The sequence below is a fragment of the Protopterus annectens genome, chromosome 3.part1 (assembly GCF_019279795.1).
Source record: "Protopterus annectens isolate FY-2018-M chromosome 3.part1, PAN1.0, whole genome shotgun sequence".
Classification (NCBI taxonomy): domain Eukaryota; kingdom Metazoa; phylum Chordata; order Ceratodontiformes; family Protopteridae; genus Protopterus; species Protopterus annectens.
In genome coordinates this window covers 732,375,047-732,396,576 of record NC_056732.1, presented here as the reverse complement: position 1 = coordinate 732,396,576, position 21,530 = coordinate 732,375,047, and the positions used below count along the sequence as shown (strand labels likewise).

At 38.9% G+C, this 21,530-nt stretch overlaps 1 protein-coding gene across 1 annotated transcript in view; it reads right to left on the bottom strand.

Moving 5' to 3' along the window:
• PKHD1L1 (PKHD1 like 1) overlaps positions 1–21,530 on the bottom strand; it is a 1,597,738-nt gene that overhangs the window by 1,135,931 nt on the left and 440,277 nt on the right. The window contains exons 22-23 of the mRNA XM_044066249.1: positions 21,049–21,177; positions 305–429 (exon numbers count right to left, since the gene is read on the bottom strand). Of these exons, the coding sequence (XP_043922184.1) occupies positions 305–429; positions 21,049–21,177 (254 nt within the window). The remainder of the gene's footprint in view (positions 1–304; positions 430–21,048; positions 21,178–21,530) is intronic.

The window sequence follows — 21,530 nt, the reverse complement described above, 5'->3', positions numbered from 1 at the left end:
CCAACATAAAATTATATGTATTTATACAGAACATCAAACTATGGCAGAATACATAGAAAATATAAAACTGATTGTTGTGCATTGAAATATTAAAATATCATGTCACTTTAAAATCCCTATGTAACTGAATTAATGTGTATTATGAGTTCCTTGATTTGATCATTGATATATATTCCCTCTCATTGTCTGGTTTAATTTTTATTTTACTATTCCTGCATAATATACATTCAGTCGTAATATTTGCAGTGTACATGCATATGAAAAAGCCATGATATTCAAATAGTATTAGTAAGTTACTACTCACTCATTTCCTTCAGGAAACTGTTTGCTGTAGGCGACAGTTGTAGTATACAATATGAAGTTTATGTCTTGATACTGTACAGTGATGTAAAATGTGATCCATGGATATCCTTTGTATGCGTAGCAAAACTGAGCATGAAACAAAACATTTAAAGTATATAAGTGAAATGCTATTTTTTCACTCATTTCAAGTTTGAAAATATTGTTGGGGAAAAGAGGAAGGAATAATGGTAGTAAGAAAAATACATATTCATTTGATATCCAGTTATGGTTAGCTGTAAGACATTTAAACAAAAATTCAGTGGAATGGTAAAATTAACTCACAGACAATGCATTATGATAGCAAAACTGAAGTGAAAGTAAATTAAGTTTCATTCTTGTGATTTAAAGAGTTCAGTAATAAGCTCAATTGACTTTTAATTAGTTTTACATCTTTATGCTTTAAATATTTGCTTCTCTTGCCATGTATCAGATTGTATTTTTATTTAGCTTTATAGCATCACTAATACGAATGTGCTTAGAGCCCCATGCATAGTTTTTTAGTGCACCACTGGGATGACCAAGGGTGTGGCTGAAAAGGTTCCAGTGCATTAGTTTGTATTTCCTGTTATCAAATAAAATGAATCAGAATATTTACATGCAAGTTGTCAATATCAATGCACAATATTTTGTAACACTCTACCACAAGCAAATAAAGTATAAAAACCTCCCCAGTACACACTTGCAAGGGCAATATTTATTTTGAGTACTTTCATCCCTACTAATATAGGACTTCTTCAGAAATAAAAGTTCAGCCCAATCCACTCTTCACAAATAACTTGTGAAAGGTCTCATCATAAAATCATGTGCTGTTTAACTTAATATAACATATCTCATATTTACAATTTATTTCTACATTCTCATATTTAACACACAACCTATAGAAATGTTTTCATTAAGACCAGGAAAATTACAACTGTTCAGTTTTTGCTATCAAATCAATTCTTTGTAGACAGGACAATGTTCCCAGCATCTCTTTTCTAATCCAAAAATTAGAAACTTTTAAAAATAATTATAATTCATGGAATGTTTATATAGTGCATTGTTCATATTTCTCTGAATGTAATACAAATACTCACAAAATGTTTTTCCCAATTTTCTTTCCGATTTCCTTGCATAACATACAGTGCATGATACACACACACATAGCAATATATACTACTCATAGGTTCATAGATTAGTACTAAGCTAACTGCTCTTACGAGCCATTTTAAGCCTAGCCAGTTATCCCTTGTGAGACTCAAACCCTGCACCTTGTGTCTGTAAGGCAAACACCTTAACCATTAGGCCACCCTCCAAATCTAACATAAGAATTACAATTATAGTAACCTCTCCTTTGAAGCATTTCGCTATTCAAACTTAGATCCATTTCTTCATAAATATAAAGGCAGTAATGAAAACATCCACACTTAAACATACCATTGTTTGCATTCAAATCCCTCTCATTCACCTCTAATTCTAAAATATTTGAAATAATTAAACCTTTGTTGAAAATGAAGGGGAGGTCCTTGCCAAACCTCTTCATTAACTGTTCAGTGTTTGAATTTGTTTCATTATATTACTGTCACATGTAAATGTTAAGACCATTGCTATGCCAAAAATGTCATTCCTGTCTACCTGTACATATTCCACCTGGTTCACATTAACCAAGATCAGGTTGTATAACATAATATCTATATAATTTATTTCTTTATCTAAATTATTATACATAAAATTTAAAAACAAATCAGTTGATCCATATAGGTATCAAAAATTCCAACCAAATAAATATAAGACCTTCACCAAAGCATAAAAATATCACCCAGTATCTTATACAGAGTTTAATGTATATTGTGTAATTTGCAGACAGTAGAAATTCTTCTTCACACTTACATAAAACTAAATTAACAAATGCTGAAGCATATTCCACCCCATTGCTATTTTAGATAACTGTTTTAAGAGATCATTCTCAAATGCAGGCAATTATCAAACTTGTTTATACTCTCATAAAACCAGTCCATATCTGTGTCATGGGAGATTGAAAAAATTAAGTCTTTAATATCTGTTGTTGCCAATTTAACATCAGTAGTAAATACATTTTGTTTTACTCTCTCCACCAATCCCACCAATCTTTTAATACTTGTGAGAATATTTCATATATACATTTTATTTTATGATCAATGAAAATGGCTAGCAATTTCGTTTTGCAACTGCCTGCTGCAATAACAAGGCAAACTGGTGGGTCTATAATGCTTTTATGTACTTTAGGTTTTTCCAAAAAAAAAAAAAAAAACCTTCACTGGATGTTTTCCCTGTAAAAAATTCAAATGTCTTAATAAGAGGTTTAATAATTTCTTAACAATTCATTTAAATATAAAGCAATCTCTCTAAAGTTGGTATAGAGTTCATTCTTCAAAATTAGCTTACAGATTTCTTCAACACAAAGCCGGTTTATAATTCTTCCCATGTAGTCGTACCAATTCCTTATGACCACTCCCTCACCTTTGCCAGGCTTCATAAACCTATAAGACTTATTGTGACTCAAATCATATAATATTTTTATTGGCAGATATATTAAAGTTATTGCTGAAATAATCTTGAATATTATTTTTACAACTTTGTTCAAAATTCTGAATGTTTGGATAGAGTGAGGGATTAGATGTCAATCACTTAAATGCACAGTTGTAGTGACCTAGAAGAAAAAATGTAAAAGCCTCTCACAGCTTGAAAAACAATGCCCTTCTTGTCCAAATATTCATGTGTCTCCTCTGTTAATTCTTCTTCCTCTGATGACTTCTGAGAGTCTCTGTGGTCTGGTTCTTTAATCTTTGTTTCCTCTGACCGTTTGAAGTGTTGTACCGATGCTGTCTCTGGTTGTTCGTCGCAGTGGCAGATAATGTAAAAAAATCCTGGTTGTTCTCACTCCTGTTGTTTTTATATCAGCATCCTGCTTGATTTCTTGTTCATAAATATGTATATTTCAGTTGTTCCTGCAAGAAGAAGATGCACCATTTTCTAACTTCTTCTCTTTACATGCTTGGACAGTCTCAATGTGTTTATCCAAGTCATTGAAGATATGTTTATCTTCATTTTTAGATACTCCAGAGGTCTGTATCCTCCCCCTCTCCCCTCCTCAAAGAATAGGTAGCAATTTTTGCTATTATGAAATTGGGTTGGAAGATTGTGGACAAAAGGGATGATAACAGGAATGATGGGCTTTATTATTGATTCAAACACCTGTAGAAAAATTGTGCCTATCTAATATTTATGACTCCGGTGAAGAAGCTTCAAGATGCTTTACAGATGTCTTTTAGGCTTAGACGGTATTTAATATGGACCAGAATCTGTTCAATATTTGTGGAGATTTTAAGGTCCTGTGAGATTTAGCAAAGGATAGTTCTGACCGCACAACAGAATTACACATAAGAGTACAGAAAGTTCTGACTGCCTGAATGGCAGAACTACACCTTTTGGAACTTTGGCACTTGTACCATCCAGAAGATCCAGGGCTTACTTATCTTTCACAGCTGGCAGGTAAGGCAAGCAGGACAGATTATGTTTTGGTCTCTAACATTCACCTAGGGAAAACATCAACCTTTACAGATATTGTAGTGTGCTCATGTGCACTGTCTGATCATGCTGCAGTTTAATACTGCCTGACATCAGTTAATCTTGCCTACCCCAGCTCATATAAGCAATAGAGGATGGCTCACCTTATTATGGTGAACCCCATATCTAGGGAATACATTTTTCAAGAAGTCAGGCAATAGATTTCCGTACACCCAACTGACTGCCATTAACAGTATGTTGAGAATCTTTTAAATAGGCATTACGGCAAACATACACAGTAGGAAAAGCACACTTCCTGAGGAGAATAGACAGGAGTATGCTACTCTTAAGGTCACTAACTGTACATGTAGTTAGTAAATATAAGAAATTTGCCTTTAGGAATACAGAAGTGGTAAGGAGATATAGGTTATTCAAAACTGAAGTTAGGAGCAAGTATGGTAGGGCAGGCTTAAAGTGAGTGGCCTTACAGCCATGGGCTTTGAGCAACCATGCCAGGAAGCTATTTGCATACAGACTAAAGAAACATCAAACCAGCACCAGAAGAGGTTGTAAAATATCGCAGCATGTTAATCTCAGACTCATAGACAATATATATGTTTTTTGGGGAATTTTTCCCAGCTCCAAGAGAATGCTAACCCATCACATATAATGGAGTTCCTACACAAAATCCAATGCCTTTCTTTAGTGCAGAAGAAGGCTAATGACCTTATAGAAAACAATTGTCATCTAAGAAATTTGGGAAGACATAGATTCATCCAAAATGGTTTAGGTTCATAGGTTCATAGATTAGTACTAAGCTAACTGCCCTTGTGAGCCATTTTAAGCCTAGTCAATTATCCCTTGTGAGACTTGAACCCTGTGGCTTGTGTTTGTAAGGCAAACACCTTAACCATTAGGCCACCCTCCCAACCCAGGATAGGATTTCTAGGACCAGATAGCATTAGTGCTGGCCTTTATAATTTATTAAAGCCACAGATCCAATCACAACTATGCTGTTTGGTTGTCATTATCATCATCATCATCATCATCATCACCAACCCCTTTTTCCCATTTTTACATGGGGTCAGGGAGTAGCATCACCTGTTGACGTCTCTCTCAGTTCATTGCCACTGTCCTACCTTCTTCAATGCCTGACTGTTGCAGGTCTTCTCTCATACAATCCATATACCTCTATCCTGGATGCCCTCATTTCCTCTTGTCTTTTTCTGTCTGTCCTAAATCTTCTTCACCAGATTGTCTTCTTTCCTGCACATGTGCCCAAATCACCATAATCTGTTCTCATTGACCTTCTCTGCAATTGCAGCTACTTGGGCTTCTGCTCTGATGTCTCCATTTCTTTGTCTGCCCCATAGTGTGCATCCTATCACCCATCTCAGGCACCTCATCTCTATCACCTCTAGCTTCTTCAGCTGCTATGCCTTCACTGCCCATATTTCTGTACCATACAGTAGTACTAATCACACCACTGTTTTGTACATGTTACTTTTCAGTTTCATTGATATTCTTCTGTCACACACTACTACTAACACACTGTACCAGTTGGCTGCAGCCTCTCTGATTCTGGCTTTGGCCTCCTCATTCAGACTTCTCTTCTCAATCAACCACCCCTCCCAGATACATGAACCTGTTCTACTATTTTTTCTTCTGTCGCAGTTCTTACATTCTTATTATTTCTCCATTTGCTACCATTACATCTATTTTATCTGTACTCAGTTTCATCTAATGTGCTTTCAATTTCAGTTTTGTATTCCATTCCCCTATCCTTTTCTGAAGTTGTTCAAAGTTTGCCAGTAATGCCATGTTGTCTGTGTTCAGCAACTTTGTTGATCTGTCCCCTCTGACCTGTTTGCTAACGTAGTCCATCACCAGTATCAACAGCTGTGAGAAAAGAGCTGAACCCTCATACACACCTGCTCCCACTGGGAACCCCTTTGTAAGAACGAACACTGTTCATACTTGAGTCACTAAGTCTTGTACATAGCCTGCCTTAAATCTATCCGTCATAGGATTGCACAAAGTTGCTGTCTTAGGACAGTATCATATGCTTTCTCCAGGTCTAGGAATGCCCAGTTGGACTCTTCTTCAAATGTAGCTTTTTCTCAAGTATCTGTCTTACTGCAAATATCTGGTTGGTTATGCTAAACCTGATCTGAATCTGAACTGCTCATCTCCCACCTTACTTTCTACTACTCTGTGTGTTCTTTTATCAATCACCCTTTCCAGAACTTTCATGCAGTGTGACAGGAGTATGATATCTCTAAACTGCCCATAGTTGTGAATGTCCCCTTTATTTTTGTACACTACTATGTTTATTCTCCAGTCATCTTGGATATGCTTTTCTGTCTCCATAGTGCTATGAGTACCCTCAGGAGCAATTTGTCTCCTATATCACCCAAAATCTTGATCATATCTGCCGTGAACTCATTAGAGACTGCTGCTTTCCTTAATTTCATGTTCCTTAGTGCTGTTTTTACTTCTTCTAGGGATGGCTCCTCTTCTTTCATTGTAGATTGCATCTAGGGCAATGTAGCTTCTGTGATGTTTTCTTCAACTCAGAAGCTGCTGAAAGTACTACTTCCACTGGCATTTAATGTCCTGTGGACTGGTAAGCAGGCTGTTGCTGTATCTGATAACTATATTATTTATCTTTCTGTCTTTGAATTGCAATTTGATGGCATTTACTTGTGTCATCTACTGAATCACTTTCCAAAAGTTGGTAGAGTCACTCTGATGCCTTGTTCTTTGCTATTCTAACTGCTGTTTGACAATCTCTGTTAGCCAGCATGTATTCCTTCTTTGCCTGGTCCAGCTTTTTTAACTCCCATTTTTTCCTGCACTCCTCCTTTCTTTTGATGACTTCTTGAACTTCTGTATTCCACCTCCAGCTTTCCTTATGTATCTTATTTCCATACCTGGCTCAACCATATGCCTGTTTTATAGCCTCAGGCATGCTGTTTTAAGGAACTGGAATTCTTCAACTCCACATATTTCTGCTTCTTCTTATTCTTATTCTTGAGGTGCTGGAGGCCTATATATTTCCTTGAGCTCTTGTGCTTTCTCTCCAGACAATTTCCAGGTTTTCAGCCTAGTGTCTTTTGACCTAAGAGACTTCTCTGACCATTGCTTGCAGCTGATTATGGCAACTAGTTATTTATGGTGTGGGCCGACTGTTTCACTAAGGATGACTTTTCTATCACTGATGCTACTCTCTCCAATGCTCATTCCTTACTAGAAAGAAATTTAAATGAGTTGCATGTTGATCAGTCTTGTATGTGATCTTGTAACTGTGTTTTTTGTGGAACCACAAGTTGACCACCATCAAGCCATTTTCCACACAGAAGCTCTAGAATGGTTGCCTTCTTTATTTCTGTTGTCATATTCTGTTCTATTTCTTTCCATATGTTATTCAAGTCCCCCATTATGAACACCAACTCATGTTGTCTTTCTTTATCTACTAAGTCCTTCAACTGCTGTCTGAATGAATTATGTTCCTCACTATCACAACCTTACTAGGAGGGCATAGCCTGAGAGTATGAACAATGCCCTATCCTTACACTGGAGTCTGATTGCCATGAATCTGTCCCTAATCCTGATTATATCCTTCACTGTCTTCTGAAGATTTTCCCTTGCCACAATTCCCATAACATTTCTAGTCTGTTCTCTCCCTAAGAAATAGGCTATGGATCCCAAGCTAAGTGGCTTTGCTGTACTACCCTTTCATCTTGTCTCCTGGATACAGAGACTATCCAGCCTCCTTCTTACCATCATGTCATCCACTTCCAAGCTGCATCCTGCCAGTGAACCTATACTGAGTGTATCAATTCTTACTTCATGTTTGACAGGTTTTATGCTCAGCTTTCACTCAACACACCAATGGCAGGTAACCCAGGTTGGACAACTAGCAGCTGACCATCCAGCAGCTTATTGACCAAGAGCTGCTGAGCTTTATAGTTGGAATGCACTGTTCAGTAGGGCGCACATGTTAACATTCATCTCTGGTGTGGGTTGGAGTTGTTGGGGTCCTCAACCCACTTATCACGGACAAATACCCATTCCAATTTTTGGAGACATTAGTCAATGAGACTAAATCACCTGGAGCCAATTTTACAACATTGAGTAGCTATCCCTGACATACCATGCAGCCTGTGATCCATTTTGTGCTGCTGACCACAATTCCTTTTTTGGGTGGGTTTGAGGTGGAAACATTCAGCATGTTTTTGGTAAGTGGGAGGAAACCTGCAGAGATACAGGGAGAACATGCAAAATCCATTCAGGCATTGTCTGGAAGTCAGTATCAAACCTTGCAAATTATGCATAGGAGGCAAAGACCTTAACCATTATAACAGCTGAGTGCTCCTAAGATGTTTAACTAGATCAAAAGGTGGGTTCCTTGCCATTGTCAATGAGGAATTCCAGAATCTTAGTTTTCAAAATCTGGCAAAAATCAAATGAAACCAGAAAATTACTGTCCTGTCACCCTAATTAATATAGAAGCCAAGCATTATGTGGAAATTCTACCAACCAGGCATAAAAAGGTTAACCCAAGTTTGATTCATTCCTTACAAGCAGGTTTTATAAAAGTAGAGGAAGTACTGTTTAATTGCATGCCTTGCTCCTATACATGCAAGACCTACAGACATTTGCCAGATCAGCTAAAGCTGTGCTCATAGACTATGAAAATGTATTTGAGTCTATTAGAATTATCTGTTGGAAGTATTAAGAGTATTTAGGCTCCTGTATCCTTTTCTCCAAGTAGTTCAAGCCATGTATTGCTTATCTTTGTGAGAGTATTGGTAGGAGCCCATATTTAAGACCCATTCTTCTTACCTAGGGGTACCAGATAATGTTGCCATTACCACTGGCATTCTTTATTCTAGATATAGTGCTCCTGGCTGAAGTGATTCAGTAGCATGACAGTCTTTCAGGATGAATGGTAATGGGGCATGATTCACAAATATTTTGGTCTGTGGATGACTGCTTGACTATGACAGAGAATTCAGCAAATGATATTCTGATTATTTCCTTCATTTTGGATAACCACAGCTATTTCAGGACCAAAAGCTAACCCCTTCAAGACCAAAATGTTCTCTGTTAATAAGTTGTTCCACAAGCTCAAAGAGAAGCTTTGTCCCTTCCCATATAAGCTGCACAGGAGGAATCCCAAATAGTTGTGCCTCTGTCTTCCTGAGTACCCTTTAGCATTGCTTTATCATAACCTTAAACTCCCATGGGAAAAATTGCCCTAATCTTTCATGTAGAAAACTGAACTTCTATTGTTTAGTATAATATCAGCTACAAGAATGCTATTCTGTCCCAAATTATATTGTATTTTTAGGTATGGACCATTCCCCAAACTATAATTGGTTCTCAAAATTTTAGAAATGTATCAAGCAGTTTTTATGGGACTGGCAATGCAGCCTTGTTGCTAAACCAGCCCAATTTCTACCAAGATGGGATAGAGGAGCAAGGCTAATATAGCTAGGTGGAAAGGCTGAAGTACGGGGGGGAGGTTGTATAATGGTTAAGGTGTTTACTTTACAGACACAAGGTACAGGGCTTGATTCTCTCTCACCTTTGTGAAGCTTGGCAAGGCTTAAAATGACCACTTGGGCTCATTAGCCTAATAATCACCTATGACCCTATAAACCTATTGCAGCCAACCTCCCACATATAGAACATCACTGTTTGAACCTAAGAAACCTCCAGTGGCTTCACCTATTGCACCATCCATGCACTCCTAGCTCCCTATTATCCATAACCTAAATAACAAATCAAATAACTGTCCTTCTCTAGTCAACTTTTTACAACCATACAATGTCACAAAATTTACAGCCAACCTCCCATACAGAGCACATCACTGTTTGTCCCTTAGAAACTTTCAGTGGCTTGAACTATCTCAATGACTGACATACTCCCGACTTCCAATTATCCACAACCTAAATAACAAACCAAATGACTGTCCATCTCTAGACCACCTTGTATAACCATACAATCCACCCAGAAGTGTGTGCTATTCTGACAAAGATCTTCTGCACATATCAAAACCTAATAACCTCTCAGGCTATTTTTTTTCTATTCCCATCACATGTCAGAAACCCAGAACTCCATCTCCCTAACAGCAAGACAGGACTGCTCACTAAAGTCATTCAAACCGTAACTAAAGTCTCACTTACTCAACTCCTGGCTCTGCAAATATACTGCACCAGATTATCCCATCACTCCTCTTTAACCTCATGCTTGCTCGACTCCCTCCAAATCCTCCTCTTACCTGTACTGTAACTCACTCTCTTTCCGATTTTTGTTATACTCCTTCACCCTCAATTACATGTATCTTCTGTTTCTCAACTCTGGCTCTCTCACCACTATACCCATGATAACACATATTGCTTTCTGTTGAAAATAACAGCAATAGGTCTGTCTTTACACTTTATCAAATTTGTAATGCAGTTCTTCCTCTAGTGAAAAATGTTGTAAGTACTACTGTGTATTGTCTTTCAAGTGTTAGTATCACATTGTCTATTACTGCTGTTTGTACATTGGAGCCTTTCTCCTCTGGCCTCTGCTGAAAATGGGTCCTATACCCAGTCAGGCTTATCCAGAAAAAGAAAAGGAGTAAATAAATAAATAAATAAATAAATAAATAAATAAATAACTGACTGTTTCCGGAGAAAATGTTTAGTAAGACTTCATACATTTCTCATTATCCAGATTTTCCTTTCAAAGTCAGAAGTATTACTAAACAGCTCCCAGGAATAATAATATACCATTGCAAAATTTGAACCAAAATGTGGTACGACATATTGCTTTCTGTTGAAAACAGCAACACTATGGTTCTCTGTATACTTTATCAAATTTGAAATGCAGTTCACCTTTTTTTAAAAATGTTGTAAAGACTATTGTATATTATTGCCTTTCAAATGTTAGTGTCACTCTGTCGTATTACTGTTGTTTGTTCAATATAGCCTTTCTCCCCAGGCCTCTGCTGTAAATGAGTTCTGTGCCTAGTCACAGTTTGCCAGGAAAAGTACAGTTTTGTACCTACCATAAATGTAGATGTTCGAGGATCCACATTGCTGCAGTCCTAACTATAGGGTAGTCTGCTGTCCAGTCGGCCCGAATACCAAAGTATATGGCTGACGTCGGTCAGGGCGCATTAGACTGACGTCAGTACGTCAGGGTACTAATGCGCATGACCGACGTCATATCCTCAGTCTTTTCTTGCCCCAGACGTCAGAAGACCCTGAAAAGATAAGGCCAAAAGCCAAAAACTCCTAACATACCTGCACCAAAATATATGTACAATATATACAAAAATAGCAGAATATAACCTCACCTACACAACCACCCCTAAACACAGAGGGGAAGGAGGGAGGGTAAATTGGACTGCAGCAATGTGGATCCTCGAACATCTACATTTATGGTAGGTACAAAACTGTACTATGTTCTTCATTCCACATTGCTGCAGTCCTAACTATTGGGTAGAATCCCAAAGCAGAGGTAAGGGAGGCTGGCAAATCATAAGGAAGCAGGAACTGACAACATGCCTTGCAAAATAGCTGTGGCAAAACCAGCCCTAGACTTAGAGTAGAGAGGAAGGTGATAATGCTTAGAGAAAGTATGCACTGAACTCCAAGTAGCTGCCTCCAAAATATCCTTAGTTGCCACCCCCCTTAGAAATGCTGTGGAAGTGGCAGTAGCCCTAGTGGAAAGAGGCCTAATCCCAGCTGGAATCGCCTTGCCATGATGGGAATAACAAAATGCAATGCAACACCCAATCCACCTAGAAATAGTTTGTTTTGACACAGGCTTGCCCTGAACTCAAAGCAAAAGAAACAAACAACTGCTGAGACTGCCTAAAATCCTTAGTCCTGCTCAAATAATAACGCAATTGCCTGTGTACATCTAAAGTGTGCAAAATCTTTTCCCCTTTATTTTGGGGGTCTGCATAAAAAGTAGGCAAATGAATAGTTTGGTTTAAAGCCACACTAGACACCACCTTAGGCATAAAGGAAGGATTAGTACGTAAAGATACCCTATCCTTATGAAAAATCAAAAAAGGCTCCACTGCCATAAGGGCCTGCAACTCAGAAACCCTTCTTGCAGAAGTAATGGCCAACAAAAAAGCAGTCTTCCATGACAAGTATTTCAAGTCAGCAGTAGCCGAGGCTCAAAGGTTGTAGAGTAAGTTTCTCCAACACAAAATTGAGATCCCAAGCAGGAGTAGGAGCTCATGGGGGTCTTATATTCTTAGCCCCTCTAAGAAATTGCTTGAACAAAGGATTCGAAAACAATGGTGGGTCACAATCATAGTGAGCTGAAATTGCTGCAGCATGAATCTTAATGGAAGAGAAAGACAAACCTTTGTCCAGTAACTCAGTAAGATATTGAAGAGCCACACTCAAATTTGGCTCAGAAATCTCCAAATTGTTTGCTGCACTCCAAAATAAAAATCTCTTCCATTTTTCTGCGTACACTTTCCTTGTACTAGGTCTCCTGGCTTCCATAAACACATTTAAAACTTGTTGAGGAAGTTGAGACCTACTGTCTTTCAAAACAGAATATGCCAGGCTGTTAGATGAAGAGAGTGAAGCTTGACATTGAGCAGGTGACCGTCTCTCTGAGACAACAGGTGTGGAATCAAGGGTAAAGGCCATGGAGGCTTCCTTACCAGACTCCTTAGTAATGGGTACCAGTGCTGCCGAGGCCAATCTGGAGCTATTAAAATCATCCTTGGCTTGTCTTGTCTGACCTTTAGAAGCACCTTTGGAAGAAGAGGCAGAGGTGGAAACGCATACACATGAAGATTTTTCCAACTGAAAGAAAGAGCATCCACTCTCCAAGCTGTGTGATGAAACCTCTTTGTGCAAAACTTTGGCAGCTGGTGGTTTAGTGGAGAAGCGAACAGATCTATGTCTGGAGTTCCCCATGACACTGTCAATTTTGAAATACATGAAGATCCAGTTTCCACTCGTGGGGATCCATGATTTGTCTGCTTAACACATCTGCTAAGGAGTTCTGTGCTCCGGCAGAAACCTTGCCTGAAGAGTTAGTTGCAAGCTGAGCGCAGTCTCCCATAAAATCATTGCTTGCCTGCACAATGGGTAAGAATGTGTTCCCCTTGTTTGTTGATGTACCACATGACAGTTGTGTTGTCTGTTAGAATCAACACCTGCCCTGGAAGAAGTAATTCCTTGAAAGCCATTAATGCAAACTGGACTGCTAACATCTCCTTCATGTTGATATGTAGATGCTGTAGTCTGGCAGGCCACTTGTCTTGTATCCACTTTCCATTCAGATGAGCTCCCCAAGCAATGTCTGAGGCATCTGTCGTTAGAATCTGACTCGCCTCTGGCCGGGTCACAGAGAGTCCCTTGTTTAGGTGACATTCCTGAGCCCACCACAAAAATTCCTTTTGAATGCAAGGTATTATGTGAATGACAGTGTCCAAATCCTGGCAGTGCTGTGTCCATACATTTTGAGATACCATTGCAGCTTCCTCATATGCAGTTTGGCATTGGGAAGCACCAGAATACAAGATGCCATGAACCCTAAGGCTTGAAGGACTGTCCTTGCAGTCAGCCCGGACTGAAGAGATAGTTGATGGAAGTAACTGGAAAGATTCTTTTGTTTGTCCGGGGTTAAAAAGGCCATCTGGGCTGCTGTATTCAGTCTCACACCCAGAAAGCACATGTCTTGAGAGGGTACTAGACTGGACTTTATTTCGTTCACAGAATACCCTAGGCATCTTAGCACTGCTATGACATATTCCAAATGCTGTAGAAGGTCTTCCTTTTCTTGAGCCAGAATCAGGCAGTCGTCCAAGTAAGGATAGATTTGAATACCTTTTAGCCTGAAGTAAGCTATCACTGGAGCCAGAACCTTTGTGAATACTCTGGGCGCAGTAGATAAGCCAAAGGGCAATGCAGAGAACTGATAATGAGAATTTCCAGCTCGAAAACGCAGATACTTTCTGCAACGTAGTCTTATAGGCACATGAAGGTAAGCTCCCTTGAGATCTAAAGTTACCATCCAGTGATCTTTGCCCAGCAGAGGTAAAAGCTGTTGTAACGTCAACATTTTGAACTTGGGAATGTCCAGATAAGTGTTGAGGATAGATAAATCCAAAATTGGTCTCCACGTGTTCCCCTTCTTTGGTACTAGGAACAGGCGAGAATAAAATCCTAGGCCCCTTTCTGGCACAGGAACTGGCTGAATGGCCCCTATTTGGAGTAACAGAGAAATCTGCTTGTGAGCCTCTTGTCTTTGTAGAGGAGGAATGTCTGGCATGCCTTTGAAAGGAGGCAAGGTATGGAAATAAAACCTGTAACCGTTGTGAATGATATCCAGAACCCATCTGTCTTGGGTAATTAAATCCCAATTTTCTTTGAAAAGAGACAGCCTTCCTCCCAACGGTGCTGCCAGGCGAGAATGAACTGGCAGCTGAAAAGGCAGGTCATTGGGTCTGCTTACGAAAGGACTGACCCCTGCCCTTACCAGAAGTCTGAGCAGGGGAACTCCCTGTCCTAGGCCTAAAAGAACCCTGAGCTCTGCCCCTACCACGTCTAAACCTACCCCTAGACTGGGAATCATAAGCAGGATAAGTCCATCCCTTAGTAGGCCAATTTCTACTAAACTTCGGAGGCTGCACCTGCAAAAAATCTTTAACAGTTTGCATAGACTTAGCCTTGTCCTCCATTTTCTTCAAAACTGCTTCCACAGGCGAACCAAACAACACATCAGACTGTAAAGGAGCATCCAAAATCCTTGTCTTAACATGCTCAGCTAAATTCTGATCTCTCAACCAGGCGTGCCTACGAAGAACAGAACCAGTGGCAGCCACCCTGGAGGAGGCCTGCACAGCATCAAAACCACACTGCAAGGAATGTTTACCCACCTGTTCAGACACATGAACTAAATCCTGCAACTCTTTACACTCAATACCTTCGGCCAGAGCATCCACCTTAGATTTCAACTGTGAAAGAAGATAATTCTGATATTTTAACATATGAAACTGACAATTCAACGCCCTCATGGCTAAAGTGGAAGAAGTGTACACTTTCTTTCCCCATCTATCCAAAGCCCTTGCCTCTTTATCAGGAGGGACAGGATTTTTAACAACTGAGGCCTTGACACCTTTAGGCCCCTGAGAGACAGTTTCCGGGTCTGCCCTAGGACTCTTAAAAAGATACTTATGAGCTTCAGGCACCCTATAAAACCTATCCGGTTTAACTGGGGCAGGAGGCAAAGAATCAGGATTCAGGGAAGCCTCTGCAAACACATCTTCCACCACATTCAAAACCGGAGGTATAGCTAAAGGCCTATGCTGGGGTAAAAACAAGAATTCCCTAAGCCTTTTCCTGGAATCAGAGAAATCTTGACCTTCCCATTTAAAATGCTCCCTCATGGAATGCAGAGTCTCTGAAAATGAAAAATCCTCAGGAGGAGAAGCAGAAGGAGTAGAATCATCCACATCAGAATCAGAATAAGGAGGGTACTCCTGCAAGTCTTCAGCCGAAGACTCAAGCCTCCGAGCATTGCTCAAAATGTTCTCTGTTAATAAGTTGTTCCACAAGCTCAAAGAGAAGCTTTGTCCCTTCCCATATAAGCTGCACAAGAGGAATCCCAAATAGTTGTGCCTCTGTCTTCCTGAGTACCCTTTAGCATTGCTTTATCATAACCTTAAACTCCCATGTGAAAAATTGCCCTAATCTTTCATGTAGAAAACTGAACTTCTATTGTTTAGTATGATATCAGCTACAAGAATGCTATTCTGTCCCAAATTATATTGTATTTTTAGGTATGGACCATTCCCCAAACTATAATTGGTTCTCAAAATTTTAGAAATGTATCAAGCAGTTTTTATGGGACTGGCAATGCAGCCTTGTTGCTAAACCAGCCCAATTTCTACCAAGATGGGATAGAGGAACAGGGCTAATATAGCTAGGTGGAAAGGCTGAAGTACGGGGGGGAGGTTGTATAATGGTTAAGGTGTTTACTTTACAGACACAAGGTACAGGGCTTGATTCTCTCTCACCTTTGTGAAGCTTGGCAAGGCTTAAAATGACCACTTGGGCTCATTAGCCTAATAATCACCTATGACCCTATAAACCTATTGCAGCCAACCTCCCACATATAGAACATCACTGTTTGAACCTAAGAAACCTCCAGTGGCTTCACCTATTGCACCATCCACACACTCCTAGCTCCCTATTATCCATAACCTAAATAACAAATCAAATAACTGTCCTTCTCTAGTCAACTTTTTACAACCATACAATGTCACAAAATTTACAGCCAACCTCCCGTACAGAGCACATCACTGTTTGTCCCTTAGAAACTTTCAGTGGCTTGAACTATCTCAATGACTGACATACTCCCAACTTCCAATTATCCACAACCTAAATAACAAACCAAATGACTGTCCATCTCTAGACCACCTTGTATAACCATACAATCCACCCAGAAGCGTGTGCTATTCTGACAAAGATCTTCTGCACATATCAAAACCTAATAACCTCTCAGGCTATTTTTTTTCTATTCCCATCACATGTCAGAAACCCAGAACTCCATCTCCCTAACAGCAAGACAGGACTGCTCACTAAAGTCATTCAAACCGTAACTAAAGTCTCACTTACTCAACTCCTGGCTCTGCAAATATACTGCACCAGATTATCCCATCACTCCTCTTTAACCTCATGCTTGCTCGACTCCCTCCAAATCCTCCTCTTACCTGTACTGTAACTCACTCTCTTTCCGATTTTTGTTATACTCCTTCACCCTCAATTACATGTATCTTCTGTTTCTCAACTCTGGCTCTCTCACCACTATACCCATGATAAGACATATTGCTTTCTGTTGAAAATAACAGCAATATGTCTGTCTTTACACTTTATCAAATTTGTAATGCAGTTCTTCCTCTAGTGAAAAATGTTGTAAGTACTACTGTGTATTGTCTTTCAAGTGTTAGTATCACATTGTCTATTACTGCTGTTTGTACATTGGAGCCTTTCTCCTGTGGCCTCTGCTGAAAATGGGTCCTATACCCAGTCAGGCTTATCCAGAAAAAGAAAAGGAGTAAATAAATAAATAAATAAATAACTGACTGTTTCCGGAGAAAATGTTTAGTAAGACTTCATACATTTCTCATTATCCAGATTTTCCTTTCAAAGTCAGAAGTATTACTAAACAGCTCCCAGGAATAATAATATACCATCGCAAAATTTGAACCAAAATGTGGTACGACATATTGCTTTCTGTTGAAAACAGCAACACTATGGCTCTCTGTATACTTTATCAAATTTGAAATGCAGTTCACCTTTTTTTAAAAATGTTGTAAAGACTATTGTATATTATTGCCTTTTAAATGTTAGTGTCACTCTGTCGTATTACTGTTGTTTGTTCATTATAGCCTTTCTCCCCAGGCCTCTGCTGTAAATGAGTTCTGTGCCTAGTCACAGTTTGCCAGGAAACATGTTTTTTACTTTCCCTTACTTTATTTTTTCAGAGTTTGTTTCATCTCTAAACTTTCTACCAGAACCCATTCTCTCACTCATCTCCACTTCAGAGAAAGACAGAACTGCAGATACTTTCTTCGGAGGTGATGTCTATTTAGAAGTGACCCCCTCATTATCAGTTGAAAAACACCCTTCTGAAAAAGAACTTCAGGCTCAAAAATCTGGGAAGGTAAGGATTCTTCTACATTATCCTCATTTTGTCTGGTATCAGAAATAGGTTTATTATTTGTTGGAAATCAACAACAAAATGTTCCTTACAACAGCATTGAATCCATGATTTAGGGGAATTAACTGAATTATGCCTTGTCTCCCCACATTCTGGGTCCATTAAATCAGGACAGTTCTGTTTAAAATGCCCTTGTAGGTAGTTAGCATATCTTACTTCACATCTACTTGGGCCAACAGTTACTTGATTTTTCCAAATGACTTAACCAACTACATCTTTAATTATATAAGCAAGTCCACCACTCCCTTACATCCACCAGACCATATTTTCAGATTATCCATGAGCTTTCCCAAGGGTTGCAACATTGCACAGTATTTGGTTACAACATATCTTATATTACTATAGGCTCTTAGCAGACAGGGATAAAGCCCTGACTGCACCCTAGGTGACCCACTTAGATTAGAGGCATTGCTGCTGGAGGGATCAGACAGGGAAGATGGCAATGAGCAGTTAATTCCAGATCACCCATCTTGAGTCCAGGAAGGCAGCTCTGGCACACTGCTTGGATGACACCGAATGGGAGCACTAAGTGCTACATCCACAAGATCGACCTACCAATCACACACTGCACTAACAAAGCGCCACATATCTCAGGAAATCAGGATGCCATGTGCAATAGCATGCATACTGCCTAGATGAAGCAGCATTAGTGCAGATCAAAGGAGATGCTTAGATATCATGGTTTGATTACTATATTTTTCTGCAAGACCTGAAAGCTGACCAGCTCCCTACTAAGCATCTCTCGCCAGACAGTGAAACATTTGGATGCTTGGGCTCCCCAGGCAGGGACAAATGAGTCACATAACTCCCACCTAACATTGGCATGCCCGACCCTCACACCTGATGGAACAAATGGTTCAATGAGTGAAGGCAGAAAAGACATCTAGCAGGACAGGTCAAGCAGTGGTAAGAGAATCAGGGAAAACCATTTCTCCAGGCATAGTACTCTGTCTCTTCTCAAAGTTTTGTAATGTAGTTAACCACACCCCTTCATTTCAAAGCTAACGGCATAGAATAGCTTGGAGAAAAATGAACCAGACCTGTAAAATGTGGAATAGTCTGTCAAGTGTTGCAAAGCAGATGACCAAAAGACATACCTGTCCATGGAGGCCCATCCTTTAATCAGTAAAATAACAACAAAAGCTTCCTTTGTTCTAATTACCTCCTCAATGACTCTGTCCTGCTCTGCATGAACTATCCATACCACTGCTTCACTGTTTGTGCAAAAGAAGGCGGATGTTTAGTAGCTTCTGATTTCACTTCCGCAATAATACTGCTTTCTGTTTGTTTGCTAGACTCTCTAGTGAATGCTTTATGATTGTCAGTATTTCTTGCAGTATGGAAAATTGCAGGTCAAGAGCCAAATCAGCTCCAAACTCACTAATTTCAAGCAATTTCATTTTCATCTGTATTTATTTCAGTGCATACCTCTCAACCTTTTAGAGCAAGAAATCTGGACAAAGCCTGATAAAATGGGGGGACAAAAGCCCAAAAATAAGGACATATTTTAAATATTGCTCTTATAAACTTAGAAAGTTGCTAGAGTAACAGGGTTTGTTTTAACATACATTTTCTGAAGGATGTGAAGACTGAAACTCAAATGTATGTCATTATTTAGTCACGTCAAACCTCAGATCATCCAAGTGATTTGCCAGAAAATGAGAACTTTTATGAGAAGCAGACTAAATATATGAGCCAAAAATCTGGACATTCTGTGAAAATCTGGACAGTTGAGAGGTATGTATAATGATTTGAACACAGATGATCACCCCCCCCAATGAATCATCAGGCAACACCTTATCTAATGCCATCATGCTGACTGCTTAATGCACTGTCCACCATAGTATTCACACAGGCTGTATCTTCTTTCATCGACAGCTGTTGCTGTTGCATCACTCTGCTCTTCTCTGCTGTCACACTGCCACACCTGTTGCTACCTGATATGAAATGTTATGAAATTTCAGCAGTGTACTGATCAAATGTTCCCTAGTCTGTGTGAATACCATCTCAGGTCTAGACTATATCCAATAAGATAATAAGACTGACACGATCAACAAAAAGCATATATTATTCTTTTCATGCATTACATTTTCTCATGACTCCACAAACATGCATCAACTGACTGCTACCTCACTGATATCTGGACTGGATTTCATTTGTATTTGTTTATTTAAAATAGGTAAAGTCAAAATCGTACTGACATTTTTTTTTTTTTTGCATTTATTTGAGTAACACTGTAGCAGTTCTCTGACATCTGTGACGAAAATAAACCCTCAGATGTTCTCCTCAAAACCCCTTAAGCCTTAAACTACATTTTTAGGAGTGGTCCAGTGTGTTCCATACTGTGTCTGCTTGTAAAATCCAATAACATCAGCTCTTATTCTTTATACATACATGTCTTTGAGCATATTTTTCAGTAACTTCGGGATGTACTGCTATAGGATCATGCAAATATACTACGACCATTAATGTAGTCCATTTATATTCACAAGTAAGTAGCTGAGTGAGTTCATGTCACTTTAAGTGTGTGTGTTTATATGCGAGTTTGACAAAATAACAAAGGTAACAACAGCATTACATTTGTAGACTAATAACATTAAGAAATATAGACAAAATAGTTTGGACATGTTTCCACTGTTCATCAGTATGATCCAAATGTTCATCTTTCCGTAACCCAATGTATCCTCTGAGTTGGTAAAAGTGTGTCACACAGTTGTCTAGGTCATTCTGATAGACAACTAGTTTGAAAAAAAAATGGTCATTGTTCACCAAAAAGTACAGAAATGGATATCTTGGTAAATACACCCATTTTGCTCCAAATTTGTCACAAAGTATAAATAGTATGTTCTGCACAGTGATGTGTTGTTGTAACTGATCATATTACCCAATCCTATGGAGGTGTTACCCCATTTATGGGGGGTCTCAGGGGCTTATTTCTGCAAAAAAAAAAGAATGTATATCTTGTTCTTCGTCAGACGCTGATATTTATTAGATCAGTATTTGCAGGAACCATGCACCTTGAAACATCACTTAATAAATTATTATTCTGGGAAGAGCCCTGTATCTATGTATTCAATATTCCATACAAATGCATAAACCAAAAGCCATTTACAATTAAAGTAGCAAGGTAATTCTTATTTAGTACTAATACTGTTATATAGTAGTCATGAGCCCAGGATAGCAACACCACAATTAATTTCACAATGACACATTATGAAGTAATGCAAAATAACATATTCTTTCTTTCTTTAAAAGGCCTTGTTTCAACACATGTCTAGTTCAAGAATGAGTAGCCGAAAATAAGACAAGAATTTTTATAAAAACATGATCTTTGGGCAAATGTATTATTTAGAAATAGTTTTCAAAGTCTAATAGTTACACTAATAGAATTAGTAACCATAAAATGTTGTGTGCACTTACCTGACTGTAGGTTGACAGTAATATTTCTCTAGGAATATCAGTGCTACTAAAAAGAATATATGGATTTTTTAAAGAATATCGCCCACAAAAAGCATCTGTCTCAAATTCTCCTCGATATGATGAAGATCCCTAGATGACAAATAAATGTTTTAGACAAACAAATAAAGATGATCATCTATATATTTTTATATTCTCGTGTCATATTTCAGAGGTGCATAAACTATGATTCTAGTTAGTGTAACTTACATCAGTCATAGGGTCATACATCCTCAACATCTAGTGCAACTAGTATATAAAGGGGAGAAGGCAGGGTATAAAAGACAGACCTACAGAATGAGTGGCCAATGAATGACTCGGTACAGGGTGCTGTGATAGAGAAGACAAGTCATTATACTATATTCATATCCATCCACAATATCCGCAAAAGAAAATCAACTGCACTCTGGCCGAGGAAAATAAATGACTTTATTCAAACAAACCAG